The 27059-nt window shown below is 39.6% G+C and overlaps 1 protein-coding gene across 1 annotated transcript in view; it reads left to right on the forward strand.

The window, feature by feature from the left end:
* The window catches only part of tmeff2a (transmembrane protein with EGF-like and two follistatin-like domains 2a), a 259245-nt gene that overhangs the window by 197109 nt on the left and 35077 nt on the right, over positions 1 to 27059 (forward strand). Inside the window, exon 5 of the mRNA XM_038282916.1 lies at positions 8716 to 8812. Within this exon, the coding sequence (XP_038138844.1) occupies positions 8716 to 8812 (97 nt within the window). The remainder of the gene's footprint in view (positions 1 to 8715; positions 8813 to 27059) is intronic.

Consider the following 27059-nt stretch of genomic DNA (forward strand, 5'->3'; position numbering starts at 1 on the left):
TGCATCATGGATCCCTCTGCTTTTTGTGTAGTGTGCAGTGCAGTGCAGAGTCATGGGAGAGCTTAAATGCTTGCCTGCCCACAGTTCTTTATTCAGAGCAGATCGTTTGAGAGAGGAGAATGGGTCGAAATGTGTGCTTGCATGAAAGACCTAAATAAATCAAGGTGGCAAGTGTGAGAACAGGGGCAGAGGGTGTATGGAAATCAGAGACACTAAGTTTGAAAACTTTTTGTTTAAACATCCTGAACTCTGGTGGGCAACAAAACGGCAACATTGCTAAACTTTTTATAAGGAACGTTTGCTTTTTTTTTCTAAACATTTCTAAATATGGTCAAGAACAGCTACCGATGAGTGGCTCTCTTTGACTAAATATGTTCACTTTTTATAAGCAAAAAGAAAAATAATTTCATAACTTCAAAGTGCCTATGTTATGTTATCAATAAAACACGTTTCAGCTTTCCAAATCAAATCTTAACCTAAAACAGTTTTAGAAGACAAATCTTCTTAGACTAGTGTCATGATGTTACAAAGTTCAGACCCAAATGCAGAAAACCGAAACAGAGAGACCAGGGAAAAGGTTTAACAGGTTTTATTGAAGTTAAACAGAGGGAAAAGTGTTGCTCTGAACACTGCTCAACCGGAACTGTAAAGTGAAGGGAAGCCACAGCGGTTAGTTCAGGCTCAGTGGGAAATTTGACTCGTGAACTTGGAGAAGAGGATTTGGTTGCCGAACTCACATTTCCAGAGAAGTTGTTGAATCCTTGACTCCTGTCTGAGTGCCGTGGTTCCAGTGTTTGTCTGATTCGGTGGAGGGCGGAACAGGGTTGACCCAGAATGCGGTTGATAGTTGGTGAACGGAGAAACTGACTGCCACTCAGATTTCCTGTGGTACTTGAACGAATCATAGTGGAGAATAATCCCTTTCTCAGTGAGAAGCTCAAACGATCTCTTGGGGAAAGTGGATCCAAACCTCCTGTTTGAACCCCAGCTCAGTTTAAAGCTCAGTTGATCCTTCCAGGGAGTGAAGGCCCAAGAAATCCAGTTTGCAGGATGACTTCCTGCCAAGAGGCAAAGGCAAAAACAAAGTTAAACTCAGCTTGGCTAGAGTACCCTAAACTGGCAAACACTCTGGAGTCAGCAGCTTAAGAACACTCCGTTTAACGAGGAAACCATCAGCAGGTGTGTGAGGAGGCGGACCAGAACCAGGCGCCTCCTGGTGGATGAAGGGAGACAAACACAGAAACACAAAGACAAAAACAGGAGTCCTGACAACTAGTGTTTTTTTTTTCCTGTAAAGTAAAACTATTGATTTATTAACCTAAATTTAATTTCTCACTCAATAATAATCTTTGAGATGTTTTATTGTTCATTTGTTGGTAAGCCATTGATCATTTGTCCCAATAAGTCACTGCTAAGACCTCTTTATTACAGCTTAGAATTAAGTAGGTTTTACAAGATCATCCAGAGCTTTATATTTTTTTCTAGAAGACTGTCTGACTTATATGGCAAAAAGTACTCTGTAAAAGTGTTTTCTTCCCTGCTGAATGATGAGCAAAGAAACAACAGGCTAATGTTAACTTGTTTTCTCTCTATTGGCTTTGTATGAAGGTTTTCCTTTCGGTTCTGGTTATTCTATTGTGGATAAACTTTGCTTTATTTGTTCTCCTGCTGTCGTACTTCTGCTTTGTTTTTATTCCCACTCTCCTACTTGGCTGTGGTACTAAGGGACAGCTTAACTCCAACTGAGCGGGTCAAGTCATACACAGAAGCACCCAGATGACTCTCTATTTTACTGCTCTGTCATTGCGAAAGAGAACTTTAATGAAACTTGCATTGTTGGGATTCGTTATGTGAAGTCTTTATACAACTTTGTGATTTTATCCTCTTTCTCTGCACTGAGGAAAATGTTTGTCCATTTATGAACCAAGTAGGGAAAGGGAGTATGACCGCAACAAATTTTACTCCAATAAATCTAGAATGAAATCCACAATAGGAGAAACAGCTCATTGTATAACACTAGATGTTTGAATAGTGTTGAGTTAATTGGTGCAGTTGGTAGCAGTAAGAAGTGTAAATAATGTGTAGAGTAAGAGTTGGTACTGATTAATTCAAACTTCTGCCATCATTTACAAACTCAGAAACCAAGAATATTCCAGAATAACAAGGAAAAAATTATATTTCTTCAGACTTTGCAGTATTTTTGTATGTGACAAAATATATAGTGACTGAGTTCAGGGGAAACTAGAAACTGCCTGTGGAACCATGTTGATTCTGCCACATCCACCCACGTTCCTACTTGAAAAGCAACCTGTGTGGATCTAAGATGTCATGGGGAACTCTTGAAATAGTGAAAGATCATAATAGATATCTGGGTTTACATAAAGCATAAGCAGACTCTGAATTCTGAATCATAAAAACGCCTTAATTACACAGAAACAGAATAAAAAGTAGTTTGGTAGTGGCCATGAAATTAAAACTTCACTTTAGATGTGCCAGAGGCAGCAAGGAATATATATAAATTATGTATAATTGTTGGAAAAATCTGCTTATTCTTTGAAAAAAGTGCTGTACGTCTTCTTTGTCATGATGTCATTTTTTTTCTAATGCCGCTCTTACAATTTACATTTGTCATCATGTTCATTTAACCTTGAAAAACATCATGGCTATTTAGTTTCTTACAACTGACAACAACTCACCTCAACATATTCTCTAACTTATGATTTAATTAATGACATTGGTTCTTTAGTTTTAAGGAACGTTTTAGGTTTACATTTTTATTTTAGTAACTTCACCATTTGTAAGGTAAACACTTCATGACAAATGGAATAGAAATAGAAATATGACTCTCAACTAAAGGTCTCAGATCTTTCGGGGGATGTTCCTTACCTTGTTTTTTTCCCCAGGATTATTTTTATCTTTTCTTTTATTCAGACAGTTATCTCTAAGGTTGTTCTTGGAATCTGCTACTCAACTTTTCTAATCCAAGATGACCACAGGTCACTCTACACAGGTTCTCCATTCTCTCACTGAACTGTTAATTTTAATCAAACTTCTAAACTTCTAAAGTTCCCTCTTCTTTGTGTTGCTTTAATTCCGATTGCGCTGTCCACCATAACTGCTCTCTTGCCTACTTTGTCTACCACCATATTTATCAGGATGCATTTGGAAGTCTTAGCCCTTTCACTATCCCAGAGTTGATGGCGTCTCCCACTCTCACTCAGCATAGATGACTCTGTACACTCCTTCAGCCATCTTGTCTTTGTGTTCCATGTGCCCTTTTCCTATCAATATTTTAAACTCTTAAAGGGACATTTTTGCACAGCCTGCATCTTGGGTCTGCTTCCACAGACCCCATTCAAAGTAGTGTTTCTTCATGATGGCTCACCTTGGTCCTCCTTTACAACATTGGTTTCCTGTGGCTATAGACATTCTATAGATTTTAATTTGGAGATTTTTTCTTGTTTTAGTGCAGAAGGTTTGGCTTTTCATTCGTTGGTGACATTGACACTCAATATCCTCTTCCTTCCTTTGTCTGTTGCGCATACAGTTTCAGGGCAGGGGAGTTTGTATGGAACCCTCAGAGCATGAAGCTTTCTTGTCTTAAGTGTCTTCTTTTGCCAGAATGTATAAATATTATATGTGTTGGTCTTTATTTTTAACCATTGGCTTCTCTGGACTTGCCCTACACAAAGTAGATAAATATTTGTGGGTGACTTCCTCATTAAGTAATGTAGACAATGTTACACAGCAAAATAAGTTAATTGAATTCATAGGATTTTAAAGGAATAGTACACCCAAAACATGATTAGCCTTCATTTTCTACTCACCCCCATGCTGAACAACACTCTGGAGTACTTTTTTGATACCTCAAATGCATCTGGAGATCTGGGAGGCTTCTTGCTGTCTGCTGATATTCAAATAATGGAGGTCTATGGCGCCCGAGGCAGAAAGGTCCATAAAAGTCCACAAAAAACGTGTCTATTCCTCCATACTGCTCGTCCAATGTATTCCAAGTGTCCTGAGTGGGTAGCATCCAGAATTAACTCGAAACGAAGTCATTTAGAATGTTTTTAGAGCATAAACAGTAGTGTATAGATTTTCCTGAAAGCGCGCACCTGCGCGTTCACAACACTACGGAAGCCGGCAGACCAAACCAGATGAAAGTGCGCATTCAGCGTCTGCTCTGCCAATAATGCAAGCGTAGAAGAAGAAATGTGCTGTTTACCTGTGCAAAGAAAGAAACAACGAAAGAAAAATGTCTGAGGACTTCAGTGTTGAGGAAGAGCATGAGTTCTTTGCCGAGCTGAATGCGCACTTTCATCTGGTTTGGTCTGCCGCGGTTTCCGTAGCGTCGTGAACGCGCTTTCAGGAAATCCTATACACTACTGTTTATGCTCTAAAAACATTCTAAATAACTTCTTTTCGAGTAAATTCTGGATGCTACCCACTCAGGACACTTGGAATACATTGGACGAGCAGTATGGAGGAATATTGACACGTTTTTTGTGGACTTTTATGGACCTTTCTGCCTCGGGCGCCACAGACCTCCATTATTTGAATGTCAGCAGACAGCAAGAAGCCTCCCAGATCTCCAGATGCATTTGAGATATCAAAAAAGTACTCCAGAGTAATGTTCAGCATGGGGGTGAGTAGAAAATGAAGGCTAATCATGTTTTGGGTGTACTATTCCTTTAAACTCAACACTTTTAATATGTCTATATTGGTCTGCATGAGGACATTGACTACGACCCACATCTGGATAACTCGAAAGTTGACCCTCCCACGCATTAGGTGTGCGGAATCCAAAACTGGTCTCCTATTAACTTATTTTTGGGCTAGTAGAGCACACCCTGCAGTTATTGATAAAAGCTGAATTAGACTTACCTGATCCCTGATGTAACCGAGACCAATGCTGCAGCAAGATGTACTGTAAGTAGTTCTCTGTTGAAAACCCCCCACTCACCCCATCCTGTGATTATGTGATGGAAAGACGCATGGATTGAACTTCTGAACTTCGAATTTGACGGTCAGATAGGCAACTTGGAAAGATAACAACTCATTAATGCCCTAGTCTACAAGAAATTGACTTAAAATAACCTTTTAAATCCCACACCATCTCAAAAGTCTGTCATTGTTGTCTTTGGGGCAGTTTTAAGAAAATAATTAGAAGATAGGTTGGATTTAACTCTAGTGACTATCACAAACTCTTAGGAGGAACTCACTTTTACATAATAGAATTAAATTGCTAAAAACTTGTTCCTTTTATTTCTCTTGGATAGCATTTAGCCAGACCTATTCCGTAACTCACCTCTTTGTCTTTTTTTGAACTAATATCAGTTTTTATAAACTTTTATGCAAAAAGCCTATATTAAATGATGATTTTAGCTTAAAGGGAAAAAAGCTATAAAATCCTTACAGGCAATGTATCTTTTACATTGCTATAGAGGCCCACTCTATTTAATAGATTGGTTTCAATTTGACCACAATGGAGCCTTTGGTGCCACTGGTTCTCAATATGCTTTTCTGGAGTCCCAAAGCTTTAGGAATGGATTTCTCTCTCTCTCTCTCTTTTTTTTTTTTCTTGCAAATTTATTCTGAACATGATATGAGGTTTGCTTTTTTACATTTGTGAGCTTCATTCTGTCAGGCGGGTGATTTTTTGGGGGGGAATTTATTTATTCTCCAGCTTTGGAAATAGCCATGGTTAAATCTTGCCAATACTCAAAATAAACCAAAAAACAGTGGGATAATTTTTTCTCCTAATTAATGAAATCAATATAATTTATAATTAAATTCTACATTGTTTGTTTTTCCTTCAAAATCATATTTTTATTCTCTGTGAACTCAAAGGATTTTGACATTCATGCTCCACTGGTCAGCCTCAGCTTCACACCCTGTCATCTTGGTGGTCCTGTGACCTGAAGGTAAACCTGTGAATATTGAATGTACATCTTTCTGCATGACTGCAAACATCTAGCCCTCAGCGGACATGCTGCCTCAGTGGCATGGCTGCTCTCTGAGAGCCTGCATAGTTGGACAGACTCGGATAGAAAAAAACAAAACACAGAGTTTAAAATCACCAGCAAAGGTTTCAGATGTGAATAGATGAATGGAAACTGTTGAGACTTGACAGCAACAAGCAGAAAGTCACATGATGCATTTCACTGATAGAGAAAAGTAAACTCTCCTGACTTTGACCTTAAAATAGAAAAAAAAAACATCTTAACCCTGTGAGCAGAAATTTAGGTTACATCATGGTGAAAAAGTTTCAGTCCAGCATGTCATGAGGGATCAGAAGAAAATAACAACAGTGTTAGAAGGGAAAATGAAAAACTGGACTCAGGGGAGCTCTGCTTGGTGGCGCTGGTTAGGGAGATTAAAGATATGACGTGGGGAAATGATGCCAAGTTCAACCTCTTCGTCTTCTTCTTCCACGTTGCTCTCCTGGGCTCTGGTAGGTTTAAAAATAGAGCTTGTTTAATAGAGAAGAGTGCCGGGGGGAGGCGGACGGAGAAGAGGAGCGAGAAGCCCTCTGTGGTGGGAGAATGCAATTTGAGATTGGCCAGATTGCTTTTTATTCCTCCTTTTCTTCTCTCTGTCGGCCACTCACGAGGCGTGATGTGCACTGGCAGAGCCCCTAAGCCTCAATAAGCCTGACGCCAGTACCCACGTCGCCACCGAGGGGTTGTCGCACTCACAGCATGGGAAAATCAGCACGATGAAATAAAAGAGGGACTCAGGGAAGATCAGCAGGGATTTGAGAGTGATAGATGACAGTCAGGTGAGGGGAGTGGTGGAGTAAGAGGGGAAAGAAATGAAGGAGATGGCTTCAGTTGAATCAAGGTGGGGGACGACAGAATGTAAATGTACTTGAGCTGTCTGAGGTTGACTTTCTTTTTCACACGAGGTGCACTCAGTCTCAAAGCTTGCACTGAAAGTGAGGGAACATTGTTGGTAGTGACCGCTGACACAGAAGGACAGATGTGCCATGTTGGGTCTTGAGTAAACTGGCGATGTCGCATTTTCTGACAGTTCACTTCCTTGGGATTTAACTTAAGCTAAGTAAACAATAGATGAGAACATGGTTCTTCTGTTTCACATTATGAATAAAGAAAAGGGTGAGTTAGTTTGTGTGTATTTGTGAGTAGTCACGAACATGGAAAGCCCATTTGTGCCTAAGTTTTAACTTTGTGTCTTTAGGTGATGCATACTACAGCCATTATCATTTAACTGTTCTGTAACTCCTAGATCAGTTTCTTGGGGTCCTTTTTGTGTATGTCCCCTGCCTTCTCAAATCCCCAGTGAGATGGGCATTGGCCATTTTCAGTGCGCCTGGTTCTGATGGAGATTTCTTCCCTCTTAAGTGCTGTGTCCCTGCCTGCATTCTGGGTAGGCAGGATTCCTACAAAGTCATTGATAGATTTCATGTGACTGTTCACCACAGAACAATGCTCATCCAGGAGGAGTGAAATCTCTGGGTTAATGTTAAGACGCAATGTTCTGGGTTTCCTTTTATAGAAAATGTTGCAAAGTATCTTTTTATTTTTGTTTGACATTTATGACAACTTCTCACCATTGTAAGGGGTAACAGTTAGTAAATGGACACCAGCCTTGGAAGGTTCACATAAGAAACGTTTGGGTGAAGACTAGCATATGGACTTGCAAAATATGAGTATAATCCTGCATGAAATGCTATGAAGTCATCCAGTAGGACTGGGCAATTACTTGCATTTGCAATATGGTCAAAATTTCTCAAAATATAATTTTCATATCAAATAGGCACTCTATTTTGGTCACATTACATTTAACAAGCCATTGAATTTACTCTCCGGCCCTTTAGGTGGCAGTCATAGTTTTAAAAAGAGAGAATAAGCCTGTAGATTCAAGCATGTGTGATGGGAGTAAGAGTTATTTCCATTAAACAGCAACAATAAGTCCTGTGACAATGGACTCTAGAAAGGCAAGCTTTCAAGCTTGGGCTTCACAGGACTAGCCTTTGGTCACCCTGGAGTTTTGGTGCCTGGGCAAGGGGACCATGATGGTTGCCTCTGCGATGTGAACCCCAAAGGAGTGTCACGGAAAAGGGGAAGAAGCAGGGGAAGAAACAGTTGTTTTGTCCTCAAAGCACCACAGGAGGCAAAGGCACACTCAAGTAGGAGCGACTCGTGATACTGTCTCGGCCTTGGGGAGGTTTGCAGGACCTTGAGTGTCTGAACAGCAGGCAAACCTTAACCCTCCTAACCCAATGGTTATGTTAAATATCAGTATAGACATTGGCTCTCAACGTCCACATTAATTGTTTATTGTACTACTATTATGTTCCTACTTGGTAGTCAAGACAAGAGTAGATAATATCTATTGTTAAAAGTTACCCTGGACACATTTAGGTCTGAATGAACTTGTTCTCTGTGAATTTATTGAAATTCCTGTTGCACCATTTCTGTCTGTTTCGTGACAACCAACCCAGGCCCTCTGCTGAACCTACGGCCAAGAGTTTTACTCTTGCTTTATTTGTGGGTTTCCCTCTGCTGACATATAAGATGGCTTCTGTTGGATATCATAACATCTAATTCTTCCAAGTTTTCTCCCCATTACCTCAATGTTATTTTGCTTTAGCAATATTTTTAATGTGCCTCTTCAGAGTGTCTACCAATTAAGTATTTGGTTTTGGACAATAATCACATGTTTATTGTTATTTTTTTTTGTCTCTCTCAGGAGGTGAGGGTTCAGCCGAGACCGGTCAGAAGGAGACGTCCACCTGTGACATATGCCAGTTTGGAGCGGAGTGCGATGTGGATGCTGAGGACGTTTGGTCAGTTTGAACATACAAAAAAAACACAATCATTTTGGGATTTTTTTTGTTTTTTTTCTCCCCCTCAACTCATGACTCCTTGCCTATCGGTTTGACTCTTGTCAAAATTTCAATCATATCAGTTAAATATAGGCTTTACCTCGAAGAATTCAAAGCAGCGCTTCTGTGTCCTGCACACACCAACTGCTGAACACCCACCAGGGGTTTTTATTGCATGGCTGACCATTTCATTTAACCCCAATTACCAGAGCAGGGCCAGGAGAGAAAGGAGATTTTCGCTTATGCTGGAAATCCAATTATTCTCCTTACAGAACTTGGCAATGTCAGAGCAAAAATGTCTTTGACTCACACGAGAGAAACTAGTTCAGCAATGAAATAACGTTTGTTGTGGAGTTAACCATTTACTGCAGGTGGAACAGATGATTCTTTATAGTCACTCTAATATGTTTTGTTGTGGGTGCAGCACAAAAAAATAAGCAACTCTCAGTGGGTTTTACACGGAAACATGTCTGTGGAAATTCCAATTAAGAGCCGACTCAACCGGAGACGTTTTTTAGCAGCAGAATCAGACCATTCTACATGAATTAGGCTAAAATAAAGAAACATTGTTGATCTGCTTTGGAACATAATCGGCTGGTATCAGCAAAGACAGGCAGTACTTAGAAGAAATCCCAGATGTGTAGCTGGAAATTAGAAGCGCCCTGAGAGTATGACTCTATCAAACCGCTTGATGTAATGGAAAGATAATGTACCCCTGTGTGCAATAACCATAATGCCAAGGAATGGCTTCATGATGCATTTTAAGCCTCGTTGCAAATACTAAACAGTCTGAGCCCACCCCTCCTGATGCCACCTACTTTTGCAAATGCACCTTAATATGCTACTAAAACCCAGAAATTGATTTAATGGCACTTCTGTATACCCAGTGGGCGAATTTATCCAATCACTACAGGACACAGTTGACAGTTTGTGCACATAAAAGTAAAACACTAAAGAAAATGGAGCCTCAATCCTATTTAGCACAACCTGAATTAAAGACAATTACACATTGCATAACACAAGAGGAAGACGTAGAACAAGTCAGTAACACATCTTGTTAAAAAAAAAAACTATTTGACATAAATATTATAACAGACATGAATATTTTAGCTTTTTTTCCTTGTAAAATGAAAACTATGAGTGTTTAATCTTTAAAAGCCCCGAGGTGTTTTGATAGGAGCGTTTCTGGTGGATTATCAGGAAGGTAATTGCAACCCGACGGTGGGTGAATTTCCTGAAACGGCAGCCAGCGGTGGCTGCAGAGTAAGACTGTTTTGATTAAAATGACAGGTTAGTCCAATCAGGCGGCAGCGGGTTTTAATCAAACACACTGTCAGTTAATCACACTGTGATTGGAGAGAGGTGGCAGTAATCAAAGACTGTCTTATTTTTACAACAACAGTCCACATTATTACATCGTTTCCACAGCAGGCAGTTTTAAAACAACTTTTAAAAAGAGGAATTTGACACATTTGTTTTTTTTTTTCGTTCATCCTATTGGTTTCTCTGCAGGGCTACCATTAAGGTTAAAATAGGGTGTTTAAGCTTGTTTTTCTGGTTAAATGTTTTTTTTTTTTTTTCAATGAGACTAATTATTCCAGAGAATACTATCTGCAATCCCTGCTGGAAATCCAGGCCATCCTTTAATCAGAGTTCAATTCACTGCTTTGCATCGACTCATCATGGGTTAAAACCTATTTTAATTCCTGCCTATTCAATATTGATTTGAAATGTTCTTTCTCCAGTTTAAAATGAATTTGCAACAGAAAGCTGCAGCTGTTTTTAGAAAGGAATTAGGAGCACAAGTTTTAGTTATTGTGGATTTTTTCCAAACCGGGAACGGTTAGTGCTCAAATATACCCAGCTGTCTGACATTTGGATTAAAGGCCGCTTGGCATTTTTTTTTTTTTTTTTGGGAGCTATTAGAAACATGGTCTCATTACTGTTCAACAAATCGCTGCTCTTGATTTTATATCATTGGTATCCTTTTAGTTCAGTGGTTTTCTGTCATAGAGCTTTTATTTATAGCTGTGGTTTTTTTGATGAATATTGACTTAAAATCATCCTGCGTTTGGGATTGTTTGGGATTATTGTGTATTCGGAAAACCCAACTTTTTGAGCATTTGATTCAACTTGCCCTCTCCAAGTTAAATTAAAAATGCTTAGCACTAACCCATGATCCATAGTGAAGGCTTGTACCAGGGAAACATGCCTCAGCTTCTGAATTAAAAAGTTCAAGATGAATGGTAATCCACAGATTCAATAAAAGAAAATCCAGATGTTTTTTATTTACTTTTGTAACATTTCTTTTAGCACAAAAGTAATTGCTCAGACCAGAAAAATATTAGCTGCATTGTTAAAACGTGTTTGGAGAAGTTGAGATGTACCAAGTAAAGCATTGTGATGGCATCATCATGCAGTTTTCACTGCAGGAAATAAGGAAAGGAAATAACAAAGGACAAGTTCCTTCAAATATTTTAGATATACCCAAATGATTTGGACACTGGCAACACTATGATCTCAAACATACATTTACACAGTTAACACTAAAGGATTACATTAAGCTCTAGTTTACAACTGGAACCAATCTGACTATAACAGAAAAATAAGCATTTTGTTTTCATGTTTAAAATCATAGAAAACATTGGCTGTGGTTCACAATTCATCTAGGTTAGTTAAAGGCATACTATGCAACATTTTTCAGTTAATTAATGTGGTCCATAACGTTTGGATGATTAAATGAGTCATTTCAGCTCGAACAAAGGTTTTCTTTGCATTTTCTTGCACAAAATCCACTGAGCCTCATGTATGTTCCCTGGTTTTAACCATGGCGGAAACTCTTGGCTGGAGACAATTTTGGTTACATTTACACTTGCTCATATTTTCCAGACAAAAAGTAAATGGCGCATCTCCCAAATGTCCCGGCCGCAATCGGGACGGAACCAATAATGGCGAGCCATTATTTTCTTTTTTAATAATAAAAAAAAAATTGTCAATTTTAACGTTTTATTTAGATTACAAAAATAAATCGTAATAAAATAATCCTATTCATGATGTTTTGAAAATTAAGACCTACGAAAGACTGATTTAAGACATTTTAATACCAATTAAGGCCTTAGTTTTATTTTGAAGAATTTAATGCCTTTTAAGACTTTTTAAGGACCCGCAGGAACCCTGATAAGAGTTGATAAGCTACGTTTGGTTTTGACTTGAATCTGACAATCGTGACAAAGAGAGGAAGCAGTTTCTTTGCTCTACCACAAAGGTACTAGGATGTAAAAACGCCTGAGCTCTGTCTCATGTGAAATATGCCTACTGTACACTTCCTATTGGTGCAGAATTATTTGTGTCAACATTGGCATGGTAAGCAAAAGTCAACATATGTTGCACTTGTTAAAACTATTATTCATATTCTGCATATTTTTTCTCAGTAACTATAATACATTTATTCTGCACCACTCGAGATTCTGTAGGGACGGATTTTTTTTGTTTCATTTATCGTTTTGATGAAAGGGTTAAAACTTTGACCTTAAAATTTGTCTTAATATTGGTTCATAACAAGACATGCATCTGTGATTTAATTTCATGTATTTATTTATTTTATTTCATCTTGTATTAAGACAGAAAAGCTGTTCTATTCTGTTATATAAACAACTTTAATAGTCTTATTTTGACTTAAAAGTAGCATTGTATATTACTAGAGAGAGTAAAGGAAATTAGAAGCAGTGCAAAGAATTCAAAACAGTCGCCACGTCTCAGATTTCTCACAAACGGGAAGATATATCAACATAACCGAGGACGACAACACAGAAAAAATCCTGTGCTGCATTTAAAGGTCCGTCCATGCATTCTCTATACCATCTAGTCTGTGCAGTGGCTGCTAACTCTCCCCAATGGATGAGTTGCAAGCCCATTACAGAGAAACTTAGAGAGGCAACCATGCAAACACACACCTGCACCCCTGGGCAATTAACACAGACCAATTAACTTTTTTGATTGTGGGATGAAGCCAGTACCCAGAGGGAACCCATTCATGGTGGAGGAGACCATGTGAACGACTGTAGAAATGACCCAAGCCTGGGATTCAATCCTAGGTCCTTCTTGCTTCAAGGCAGTAAAAATACCATATGTGCCACAGTGCAGCCCACTTTGGAAGTTCTTATTTTAAAACCGAGTTATTATGTTTATATAGTTTGACAGCATGAAATAACCCATGTTTGCCTGCTTTAATAAAAGGTTATGCCTGGTCAGGAGAAAATTTTCATTTCGGCCCATTCTGCCCAAAGTATTATTGATTCAATTCGTCATCATTTGTGATTCGCCGAAAAATGAATATTTTTCCCTCTCTTGCTTTATGGATTCAGATAAAGAAAAATGTCCTGAGTGTTGTGGTGAAGATACTGCACGCTGAGTGAACCTCATTTGGCAGAATGCTTCACAGCCTTTATCTGCACTCCACCCTTCTATAGCTCCTATTCTCTGGAGGCAGACTGCAGGCAAAAAAAAAAGACTAATTTCCCTCGAAGGGATCAATAGAGTGTCACAAAATCCCATTTAGATCCATTTGTGGTGTAAAACTGTAATTACCCACAAAAATCTATGCTTTCAAACCCATCAATAGCACCCATCATTGTTGATGGAATTAAAGGCGAGGAGGTTGCTTGGCCGTCTGAAAGCTGCTATTGGACCTCCTGGGACAGCTCAGGGGGGAGCGGGAGGGGGGGATTCACATTGTAGACTTTTCTTTGAAGAGTTTAACGGAATTTTAAATATGCCTTCAGGAGGACAACCCTCTTAAATCCACATAAACATTTTTTTCAGTTCTTAGCTCTGCATCTGTATAGAGATATATTATATATATATATATATATATATATATATATATATATATATATATATATATATATATATATATATATATATATATATATATATATATATATATATATATATATATAAAACTGTTTTCTCACCCCTCGTGGGGTGGTATGTGTCATCTTAAAGCTCGGGTCCTCTGCCAGAGGCCTGGGAGTTTGAGGGTTCTGCGCAGTATCTTAGCTGTTCCTAGGACTGCGCTCTTCTGGACAGAGACCTCTGATGTTTTACCTGGAATCTGCTGTAGCCACTCTCCCAGTTTGGGGCTCACAGCCCCGAGTGCTCCAATTACCACTGGCACCACTGCTGCTCTTACTTTCCACATCTTTTCTAGCTCCTCTTTCAGCCCTTGGTATTTCTCAAGCTTCTTGTGTTCTTTCTTCTTGATGTTGCTGTCGTTTGGGATTGCCACATCTATCACTACTGCCTTCTTCTGCTGTTTAATCCTTATATTTATATATATATATACACTATATTGCCAAAAGTATTTGCTCACCTGCCTTGACTCACATATGAGCTTAAGTGACATCCCGTTCCTAATCCATAGGGTTCAATATGACGTCGGTCCACCCTTTGCAGCTAGAACAGCTTCAACTCTTCTGGGAAGGCTGTCCACAAGGTTTAGGAGTGTGTTTATGGGAATTTTTGACCATTCTTCCAGAAGCGCATTTGTGAGGTCGCACACTGATGTTGGACGAGAAGGCCTGGCTCTCAGTCTCCGCTCTAATTCATCCCAAAGGTGTTCTATCGGGTTGAGGTCAGGACTCTGTGCAGGCCAGTCAAGTTCATCCACACCAGACTCTGTCATCCATGTCTTTATGGACCTTGCTTTGTGCACTGGTGCACAGTCATGTTGGAAGAGGAAGGGGCCAGCTCCAAACTGTTCCCACAAAGTTGGGAGCATGGAATTGTCCAAAATGTCTTGGTATGCTGAAGCATTCAGAGTTCCTTTCACTGGAACTAAGGGGCCAAGCCCAGCTCCTGAAAAACAACCCCACACCATAATCCCCCCTCCACCAAACTTTACACTTGGCACAATGCAGTCAGACAAGAACCGTTCTCCTGGCAACCGCCAAACCCAGACCCGTCCATCAGATTGCCAGATGGAGAAGCGCGATTCGTCACTCCAGAGAACGCGTCTCCACTGCTCTAGAGTCCAGTGGCGGCGTGCTTTACACCACCGCATCCGACGCTTTGCATTGCACTTGGTGATGTATGGCTTGGATGCAGCTGCTCGACCATGGAAACCCATTCCATGAAGCTCTCTGCGCACTGTTCTTGAGCTAATCTGAAGGCCACATGAAGTTTGGAGGTCTGTAGTGATTGACTCTGCAGAAAGTTGGCGACCTCTTCGCACTATGCGCGTCAGCATCCGCTGACCCCGCTCCGTCAGTTTACGTGGCCTACCACTTCGTGGCTGAGTTGCTGTCGTTCCCAAACACTTCCATTTTCTTATAATACAGCTGACAGTTGACTGTGGAATATTTAGGAGCGAGGAAATTTCACGACTGGATTTGTTGCACAGGTGGCATCCTATCACAGTTCCACGCTGGAATTCACTGAGCTCCTGAGAGCGACCCATTCTTTCACAAATGTTTGTAAAAACAGTCTGCATGCCTAGGTGCTTGAATTTATACACCTGTGGCCATGGAAGTGATTGGAACACCTGATTCCAATAATTTGGATGGGTGAGCAAATACTTTTGGCAATATAGTGTATATATATATATATATACATATATATATATATATATACATATATATATATATATACATATATATATATATATATATATATATATATATATATACATATATATATATATATATATATATATATATATATATATATATATATATATATATATATATATATATATATATATATATATATATATATATGTGTATATATATATATATATATATATATATATATATATATATATATATATATATATATATATATATGCTGTGCTGCTTCCATCAACACCCTTGTTTATAGATGCTGGATATCAGCCTGTTTTTCAGTGCAGTCCTGTTTCTCTGACCGTGACTGGCTGGATGTGCTCTCTTCGTCCTCTGGCATGGGAGCTGCCTTGGAGCTTGTCTGCCTGGCTGTGTGTTTCCTGGACGGGGCTGCCTTTTACAGCTGCTTTTTGTATCTCTGCTTCTGTCTCCTTGAACCCCAGTCGGCCTCAGCAGATGGCCGCTCACACTGAGCCTGGTTCTGCTGGAGGTTTCTTCCTGTTAAAAGGGAGTTTTTCCTCTCCACTGTCGCTACAAGCATGCTTAGGGAGGGATTGTATTTGAGTCAATGAGTCGATGCAATCAACTGGTTTTCCTTAGATAGAAAACTTTGTATCAATTTGACTGTATGATCTGGTTGAACTGTAAAGTGCCTTGAGATGACGTGTTGTGAATTGGCGCTTTAGAAATAAACTGAATTGAATTGAATTGAATATATATATATATATATATATATATATATATATATATATATATATATATATATATATATATATATATATATATTAAATGCGTGTCTGTTGACAGATGATGTATTTCCCTCCTTTTGCAATAATTTAATGGTAGGTTTGTAAGTTTTAGATTTCATCAGAACTAGCTGGTTTTAGCTTCCTGTTTTATCTTTGGTTGTTGGTGGAAAATCAAAATAAACGATTCATAAAAAACTTGATAATGTGATATATATATATATATATATATATATATATATATATATATATATATATATATATATATATATATATATATGAAATCATGGGTGGTTTCTGTTTTGATTTTGGATTCATGGGTGGATTGTTGATTAGTTCAGGATGAGCAGAGCTAAAGAGGAGGAGGCAAACTAAAATCAAACTTCTCTCAGCAGACAGCCCTCAGATGAGGCAGAAAACAAAAGCAGTGATACAGAAAACAAGATCCGGGGAGGGGATGTGGTGACAGAAAACAAGATGATGCTTTGTTTAAACCATCACAGCTAGATGACAGCAGTCACCTCCAGACATTTATTTATTTCTTACTGCTACAAAAAAAAAAACTTTTGCTTACTGCAAATTGAATTTCTATATTTGGAGGTTGTCCTCACCTGACAGTCACACCCTTTCTGTGATAAACTCTCACAGACAAATAATGGCTCACCCTCCCATCCGCTGCCAACAAACATCTGATCCCTTCCCTCTCTGAGTTCTTACCTTAAAGTCGCGTTGCATCTTTGTTACTGTAGAAGCTTTAGCTGCTTTTTCTCTGGTAAAAGCCTAAAAGTTCCCAGATTGATCTTTCCCTCATTTTTAAACTTCCCTTTGCTCTGAACTAAGAACATGTAAGGATGCAAGGTGGTTCTCACACAACTTTAACTTATTCTTCTCTTCCCTACTCATCTCTTTTCTTCTCTTTGAGTTTCCCTAGACAGTGAGGTAAAACACGTTTAAACATTATATTGTAAGATCTTTTCCACAGGAAAAATTCTTTATTTCTTTTCCTGTCGAGTTCTTGGTGAAAAGATTACGTTTTCTATAAATGCTGGCGTTGTTACCCACATGTGATAATAATGTATTCCCTCACTGCTTTCATTCCTACTATAGCTTTGTGCGTTAATCATACAGCCAGAATGAAGCAGAAAACATGTTTTCTGCTTCATTGGCTTTTTCCTAAACAGTGCAGAGTTCCCGACGGCATTAAATTTGGCCTTATGCTGATTACAGTAGTTGCGCGGAGGCGTCGGTGTTGGGCAATAATTATGCTGATTGAAAAGCAGGCTGTCACTTTTTTTTCCATGCAGAGCTATTTTTAAACGTGTATGTTGAAATGTTTCGGTCTAAATAGCTTACTTCTTTTGATAACTCAGAGTCGCTCTGACTTCTTGCATCTTAAAGCAGCTCTCATAAATGTCACATGATGAAGATCCTGTAGAACAGGATGAAGGTCCCTCTGGTGTTAGTGTATGACAGAATTATATTTTTTTTAACCAGTGAAGCAACAATACATTCAACTCACAAGATAAGATATTTAATTCCCACAATTCCCACTGTTTTGAAAATATTTTTCAGTACCTTTATTTATATCTTCGATTAATGTATTTCGATGTATGCATTTTTAAATGGTCTATATAACTTTTTGCACTTTAGTTGGTATCACATTTCTCATTTTGCTTGCATGTAAATAGCTGTGGTGATTTTTCTAATGTTCCTCCTGGGATTAATGAGCTATATTTCATTTGATTAATCAATAGTCAATGTACACTCATCGGCCACTTTATTAGGTACACCTGTCCAACTGTTCATTAACACTTAATTTCTAAGCAGCCAATCACATGGCGGCAACTCAGTGCATTTAGGCATGTAGACATGGTCAAGACAATCTCCTGCAGTTCAAACCAAGCATCAGTATGGGGAAGAAAGGTGATTTGAGGGACTTTGAACGTGGCATGATTGTTGGTGCCAGAAGGGCTGGTCTGAGTATTTCAGAAACTGCTGATCTACTGGGATTTTCACGCACAACCATCTCTAGGGTTTACAGAGAATGGTCCGAAAAAGAAAAAACATCCAGTGAGCTGCAGTTCTGTGGGCGGAAATGCCTTGTTGATGCCAGAGGACAGAGGAGAATGGCCAGACTGGTTTGAGCTGATAGAAGGGCAACAGTGACTCAAATAACCACCCGTTACAACCAAGGTGGGCAGAAGAGCATCTCTGAACGCACAGTACGTCGAACTTTGAGGCAGATGGGCTACAGCAGCAGAAGACCACACCGGGTGCCACTCCTTTCAGCTAAAAACAGGAAACTGAGGCTACAATTTGCACAAGCTCATCGAAATTGGACAATAGAAGATTGGAAAAACATTGCCTGGTCTGATAAATCTCGATTTCTGCTGCGACATTCGGATGGTAGGGTCAGAATTTGGCGTCTACAACATGAAAGCATGGATCCATCCTGCCTTGTATCAACGGTTCAGGCTGGTGGTGGTGGTGTCATGGTGTGGGGAATATTTTCTTGGCACTCTTTGGGCCCCTTGGTACCAGTTGAGCATCGTTGCAACGCCACAGCCTACCTGAGTATTGTTGCTGACCATGTCCATCCCTTTATGACCACAATGTACCCAACTTCTGATGGCTACTTTCAGCAGGATAATGCGCCATGTCATAAAGCTGGAATCATCTCAGACTGGTTTCTTGAACATGACAATGAGTTCACTGTACTCAAATGGCCTCCACAGTCACCAGATCTCAATCCAATAGAGCATCTTTGGGATGTGGTGGAACGGGAGATTCGCATCATAGATGTGCAGCCCACAAATCTGCGGCAACTGTGTGATGCCATCATGTCAATATGTACCAAACTCCGTGAGGAATGCTTCCAGCACCTTGTTGAATCTATGCCACCAAGAATTGAGGCAGTTCTGAAGGCAAAAGGGGGTCCAACCCATTACTAGCATGGGGTACCTAATAAAGTGGCCGGTGAGTGTATATAGAAAATAATTTATTTAAATTTTTAGATTTGGGCCCGTTTTTAGTGTTTAGTCCTGTTTCTCTCCTGGATGTAGCTATGGGCTCAGTTTTTACTATGACTAACTGGATTTTCATTTTCATCCCTTTGATATTAAAACTGGCTCAGAACTTGTCTGCTTAACTGTTTCTTTCCTAGACAGAGACACCTGAGAATATGCTGATGAAGGTTCTCAGTCATCCAGGTCATAGTCATTCCGTAAAAATTCGAAAAATATCCACTGGACTTGGTTTTCAAGATTTGAAGACGTTTCGCCACCTCTCCAGGAAGCTTTCTCAATTCAAATGTCTGACATTTGAATTGAGAAAGCTTCCTGGAGAGGTGGCGAAACGTCTTCAAATCTTGAAAACCAAGTCCAGTGGATATTTTTCGAATTTTTACGGAAAGACACCTGAGAAGCTAGTTTACTGTTACCTGACATAGAAAGTACTCATAGATCAGTGCTTCTCTGTTCCCTTTGATGTCTGCTTCTCTCTCGATGAAACCCAGTTAGCCCCGGTAGATGCCCGCTCACACTGAGCCTTGTTCTGTTGGAGATTTCTTCCTGTTAAAAGGGAGTTTTTTTTCCTCTCCACTGTTGCTGTATGCATGTTTGGAGTGAGGGATGGCTATAGAAGCCTCGTGAGACTTTCTCCGTTAAAGAAAATTTGAAACAGTTCACCAAACGAACGTCCAATCAGCGTTGGCTTTGAGGCGGGTTGAGGTGTGACGCAACGAGAAGCGCGACAGTTCAGTCTAAAGAACATGGCGGCTTCAGCCGATGAAACTAGCGTTAGCGTGGCTATAGAGCAAGTTTTATCGGAATTACAGAGTATTTCTTCACTGAAAGAAGAGCAAAACACTGCTCTGGAGGCTTTTCTCAGAGGAAAAGATGTTTTTGCTCTTCTCCCGACTGGTTTTGGCAAGAGTTTGATCTATCAATTGGCTCCTCTTCGTCGTCGCTCTGTTAGTACGTCATATGCTTCGTTGATCTGATTGGTTTATTTGGCCCGTCTATCACCAACATAGGCCAATCAGCTAACCAGTATTTTCGCCCCTTCCCAAAATTACTTCAACGGAAGGTTTCCAGATGGATATGCGAAGCAAATCCATCTGGCGGAGTCCGGTTATGTTCACCCAGCAGCATCCTGCCAAGTCAACAAGTCGATGCAATCAGCTGATTTTCCTGAGATAGAAAACTTTAAACCAATTTTATGGAATGATGTGATTGAATGGTTTCTGAATGATGTGTTTTGAATTGGCCCTATCAAAATACACCTAATTGAAATCAAACGGATATTTTTTTCAGTATATAAATATCTGCTATTCCTGATTGTATAGATTATCTGTTTATACATTTCTTTTATTCTCCCTCAGCTACCCTAGACCTGGGGTAATTTACTGGAATAATAAACACACACACCCATTAACACTCTTGTTGTTCCTCTTCCAAATGGGAAACCATGGATTCTGATAGCAGCAGCTAGGGATACATCCCCCTGCGCTGCCATGTTTGTTTTGTTTTGGCTGTGAGTTTGGCAGCTTTTTATCACAGCTACATGTCCCTCCGTAAAACTGCAACATATTGGCAGAACCGTTTGGGTCGGTCTCGAAGGGTTAAAGCGTTTGTCAAGTTTGTGAATTCACAAATACTGAAAGAATTCAAGTTTCAAACACGTTTAAAGACCTGCATCCTGCTTTGAATTAAAACTGGAGCATTAATACAAACTGGTTTTCTTCTTTAGCAGCTTTTCTAAGATTTCTCTCTTTTTTTTTTTTCCAAACAGGCTCCTTTGTAACATTCCTATTTCTTCCCATGCAGTATTCCATGGATAATCTTTGGACGATAATCTTTAATGTCAGAAAGCACAGCAGCATTATTCAGCTGTATGTGGTGGGTTTTTATCAGAGAGTTTCTATTTAACTTTTCCTCCTTTTCACACCTGTTTTGTTCTGTCCGTCACCAACGATCCTCCCTCCCTCTCTCTGTTTGTTTGTTTGCCCCCTTGCACATTTTTTCACAGGATTACTGTGAAATTTGAAGCTGAGGATTATAAAAATCAATGCTATGTTCAGTTGCAATGAGGTTTGCTGCTGGGGATTTGTACACAACATGAGGCAGTTAGTGAATACGTTGGCCTTAGCCGCTTATTGTGTGTGTGTGTGTCAGTGAGTGTGTGTGAAATGCTGAAATGCACATGGGGCGGCCTTTTTTACTTGGAAGCCTGCAGTCTGTCAGGACATGGGGAGGCTTTGATTGGAGGGAAATCACAGGGAACTAATCAATACGACACATCCTGCTAAGAAAGTGTTCTCACACTCACCCGAAGCTCACACTGAGGTGCTTTTATACACACCCACGCTCTGATAACTTCCATTTAACACTTCCCCACCCCTCTGTACCACTCCCTGAACATGCAGAGGAATGATTTGGCATGTGGGAGCGAAGTCGCTTCTGAAACACGGATTATCACCAGCCAATTTGTGTACCGAGCGTGTGTGGAGTGTTTGTGCACGGACGTCTGCGGGTAGCTGTAGTATGTGTTGGCGCACTGCAGTCAGGTGGTACGGAGCCGCTTGTGGAGAAAGTGGCCTGATTAAAAATGTCTGCAGTCAACAACCAAACAGCAGCAGCCTCTGTGGACCGATGGTTCCTCTGTGAATGAATACGTATGTTTATGCATATATTTAGATGTATATACACGTCTGTGATAATGTTGTATTTCATCTTCTATTTTTAATTTGTGCCTTTGCAGAAACTTGTTTACTGAACAGAAGCCGAATTAAGTTGCTTTGATTTGCCTGCTTGGCTCTTCCTGATAACAGAGAACCTTTAATCGTGCGCCTAATCTTGTCTTAAGGGTGGCTTTTGCTAATTTAATATGGGGTTAACCTATATTACAAAAATATTTCCCATCTCTTGCCTGAAGAAATCAGTTCTATGCAATTGTTTGTGTTGTGCTGAAGCAGAGAAACACCCAAAACATGTTGGACAGCGTTAGACCTCTGTTCTACACAATTAGCATAAAAAAAGCCTAACTTTACTGCTGCTGAAACTTTTTTGTGATACGTGAGGACAAATTTCACAAACTTCAGTTTTTCTGTATTTATTTTTTATTAAGATAAAAAAATATACCAGATTTAGTTTATTTTTTATTTCAGCCACAGGGGATAATAAGTCATTTGAAATGTGAAACATTTCTTTGGCTGAATCAGTGAAACATCAGGCGGTGGCAGACATGTTCACAAGTCATTTTTTGCAAGTCCAAGTCAAGTCTCAAGTCTTAGGAAAAGCCTGTCACAATTATCAATTAATCGCACAATAAATTCTAATCACTAATAAGTGCAGTAATTTGCGTGCTTGCTTGTTTCTCCTTGTGTTTTCATCTCCGTCACTGAGACGGTATAGCTTAAAGGTCACTATTATATCTATGGAATGATCATTATCTTGAACTAGTAAATTAAAAATACAATTAAAAAAAGCACACATGCAAAATTTTTTCCAGTTAAATTTTGCATCTTTATTTTTTTTCTTTCAAAAACAACAATTTTCTTACAGTATTTACTTGACATTTGTGGTTACAACCTTTTCTACCTTTAGGAGTAAATGTCTGCTCTTTTATTTTTAAGTGAAAATGAGGGCTGTGGAAAAAAAAACAATCACAATCCTGCTTTTTATTAATACATATGAAGTTAGCAACTACAACAGATAAAGAAAAACCCTAAATAAATACCAGGACAATAACAATTCTTTCATGAAAGACACTTTCTGGCAATAACTTTTTGTAACTTAATGCCCTGGAACAGACAGAACCGACTTGGCGAACAGTATTTTAAATTCAATTCAGTTTATTTATTTAGTGCCAATTGACAACATTATTCACAACATATTTCTCCTCTACGACTGCCATGAAGTTTTTAAAGCTTGGCTTTTTGATCATGCATGCATGCGCACGGACGCGTGGGCATATATGTCACGTAGCGTTGTGTCAGTGATGTTGTCAGTGCTACGTGACAATTTGACAGCCCCTCTACCAATTTTTTGGGTTTTTTTTTTTACCTCTGCTGTATGCGGATAAGGCAAGCGGCGATCAGTCAAGTTAGTAAAACAAAAACACTTAGAAATAAAACATCGTCAGAAATCACAAGTCTCAGTCGAGTCTGAAGTCCTTCAAATGCAAGTCTAAGTCGAGTCTAAAGTCATTAAATATGCGACTTAAGTGCGACTCAAGTACGAGTCACAAACTCGAGTCCCCATCTCTGGGCGGTGGTAATGTCAACTACGGTGGATTGACATAGAATTCCTATATAAACCCTATGGTGAAGCGGCCATTGGTGAACTCTATGCAGTGAGAGCGTTGACTGCTCCGCCATTGCCTGGTGCTACAAGATAGAGCTCAGGTGTTGTTAATCAGCAGCACCGCACCGAGAGAGCAGAGCAGTGATAGCTGAAGTTGAAACAAGCTGAACTTTTCTACGAAATTGCGACACAGCAGCCAATCAGGACGGGTTGTAGGTGAGGATTTTTTCACTTAAAATGGAAAACAGAACATAATGTTAACAAAGATAAAAATAAGGGATGCTCTCAAGAGTTCTTTAGGTGGCTTTAGAAAAAGCCGTTTTACTTTAGTTGAGTTCTGTCACTGCCCAACATCGGCACATTCTGTGGGGGAAGAAAGTCTTGCCGAATCGCAGCCAATTAGAGCTGCATCAGGATGAACCAAATTGGACTCTTTTTTTTTTTTCCAGAGCTTTTGAGGCTATTCTAAATAATGAAGGTCTCCCCAAGACGATTCTAAAGTTGCTAATATATAACAATTTAGCAGCAGTCCATGATGTTAAGTTTCACCTGTGCTTTTATTGTGAAATGCTGACAGGGTGATCTTGACAGGTCCCATGGGGTTGCCAGGGGTAACCGCAGATCCAAAGTGAAGGGTCTAGAAGGCTGTTGATTTACTTAATATTAAATCATTTGTTAAGATTCAGACTGAGGACCCAGAAACAACCAGAACACAACAGGAAATAACTTTAAAAGATTTATTGAGGGAATAATGCAGGTTTTTCAGGATCAGGGGAGCCAAAGCCTCTGGAGGGGAGAGAACAGGTTAGTGGCTGAAATTGATGATTTTAGGTTCAGACTGATAAGCCACTAACCTTTCTTAATATCCAGGTGGGTTGTCTTGGTTCCAGAAAACTTTGGTTGCTTGACAGAATTCTCACTGAGGCTTGGCAGAGTATGTTGGTCAAAGGAGGTCCAGGGTCAGGTGATCAGATTTTTCAGAGAATCCAAAACAGAATCCAGGGACAAGGTCAGGGCACAGAAAACAGATCCAACAAGGGCTAGGCAGGCTCAAAAAATCAGGAGGCAGAAAAAGGTCAGGATCAGGTAGACAGACAGAAAAAATGCTGGATGCTTACTAGCCAAGGCTTTCAGGCAATCTGGCACTGTCAACTAGAGAGAGGCCTGCTTAAGAAGGCTGGCAAACAGGTGAGAGGAATCAGTGGCAATTAGGCTGAGCAGAGGCAGCACAGAGCAGAAGGGGGAGGGGAATGAAAATACTAGTTGACAGGCCAGAAACATAACATCATTCCAGCAACTAAATAAGGTAAACATGCCCACTGTTATATTCAATGCCAACACAGGAGTATCATGTGATGTTATGCAATAACTTTATATCAGGAAATGTCTAACGTCTGCTGGGATGGTGACATCATCGGCTGTAATTATAAATAATTCTATCTTAAAAACCAAATCAACAGGAACCAGTTTTACCTGCACAAATAAAGTAGCACTGAAAAATAGGCCTGATCATTTTAATTTAATGCGTATTTGCTTAGTTTTTTTCATGTCAGTGGGGTTTCAACTTCATGCAGCTGAAGCTCCTCCTATTTGATGATGCATTCCAGGGTGTAAACACTGTGCATCTGAAATGCAGAGCATTGAAATCCCTGCGGGGCTCACGGAAATCACCACTTCCAATAACTCCTGTGTGAACTTACCATTGATGTCACATGTTTCCAGTTGTTCTTTATCTATATATGAAGCCAGAAGTGTAAGACAATAGGTGATATTTTTTATTCCTGTCCTTGTTTAATAGTTTACTTTGCAACTTTTAGCCATTTACATCATTAGGCAATAACACCTGTCTATGGAGGCAACTAATGGGTGAAGGCTATTAGATAAAGACTCATTAATTGGATTTAAAAGAGAAAAAAACAACTTTAGGGGTTTATTAAATATGCGGACATATTCAATGCTACTAATGGTACCTCAAAACTCCTTTCATACCAACATAAATCTTACACTTCCAGCTCTACACATGAAAATAGAGAGATTTGTAAAACAGTCAAAGTCTGTGTGGTTGAAAGCAGCCAGAATAGTTTAAAGCTGCAGTCTGTAACATTGAGAAGAGAGCAGACTTCGACTGAAAATTTGAAGAAAAACAGGTTTCACGCCACTCCCCCACCCTCTCTGCTTCACTCATGCCCCACCTCCAAGCTCCACCCCTCTCACAGCATCTGCGCGGCTACCGCATGCGACCAGAAGGGGGGGGGGGGGGCGGGATTCAGCGTGTGTGAGCTGTGATTGACACTCCATCAGACGCTCCTCTGGCAGTGATTGGTTGTTTTGACTCGTCCCGAATTATTCTTTCCAGATACAGGCAGTAGGTGGGACCAATTGAAGCAGTTTTTTTCACAGGTTACATATCACATGTACTGCTGTCTGGGCATAGGGACAGTTTTAGCCAATATGACAAAAAAGTGATTTTTAAAAACTTACAGACTTCAGCTTTAAGGTAACCTTGAAGAAGCCTTACTCTTTGTTTTTTTTAGGAAGATCCATAAATTCATAAAACCATCACTTAAAAATACAATAATAAATAATAAAGCAATCTGATTAAATCTTGAAACGGCTAAAGGAAAATTAAGAACATAAGATGATCAACCAATGCCAAGAAAGATGAACATTTTAGGACTTCCTAGATGATCTTTAGAATTTAACATCTACAATATGAAAAGCAACAAACGTCTTATGAAGCTACTTTAAAAAAAAAAACAACTGTTGGGATCTACATCCTTATGTTACCTTTGCTTTATTCTCATAGCAGAGGCTGAACACAGTTTCTCTGTTATGGTGCATTGGTGATGATTTGCATTATTACTAAAGCAGAAGAAAAAAAGAAGATGTTGTTTAAGTGTAAAGTTATTGGTTGGTGACTCTCAGGAGCATCATCCATGATTTGACGGTGATCACCATCATTTCCATAGCAGCTTCTTCTGTCTGTGCTGCAGCTTAGCTAACGCCGTCACACCTTGCTGCTCAGCCTTTCTATCACTATCAGTGTCAGCAGTAAGGAATCATCACAGCTGATTGTGAAGATGTTTTCTGCCATTTGTGCGAGTAGTGCCGGGGCACCTGCGGGGGCGCGTCTGCACACATAGCTTTACTGGGGAGCTGAGAGACCAATGACAGAGTTATAATTACAGAATCAGGCGATCTGTCTGGGGACGTGCGTAATTTCTGCTGATCAGGCCAAACTCAAAAGTCAAGGTGCACGTTTAGAAGAACGCACAAGCTCTCATAAATGCACACAATAGTTCCTTCTCATTGGCTTTCATGCAGATGCCACATCAGCAAAAACTGTCCTGCAGCTCCAGATGCTGCACTTAAGTTTTAAAGCTGAAATCACAAGAATAAGGAGTTGAAGGATTCTAAAACATCTTTATACTAAAGGACATTTATGATTCACCAAGCAGGAAAATCATAACCTGGCTCATAAAAAATAAAAATAAACTTTTTAAGACATACAAGCAGATGTCCTCATCTTCTATCACTC

The sequence above is a fragment of the Cyprinodon tularosa genome, unplaced genomic scaffold (assembly GCF_016077235.1).
Source record: "Cyprinodon tularosa strain WSP-4 unplaced genomic scaffold, ASM1607723v1 ctg189, whole genome shotgun sequence".
NCBI classification, from domain to species: Eukaryota; Metazoa; Chordata; class Actinopteri; order Cyprinodontiformes; family Cyprinodontidae; genus Cyprinodon; species Cyprinodon tularosa.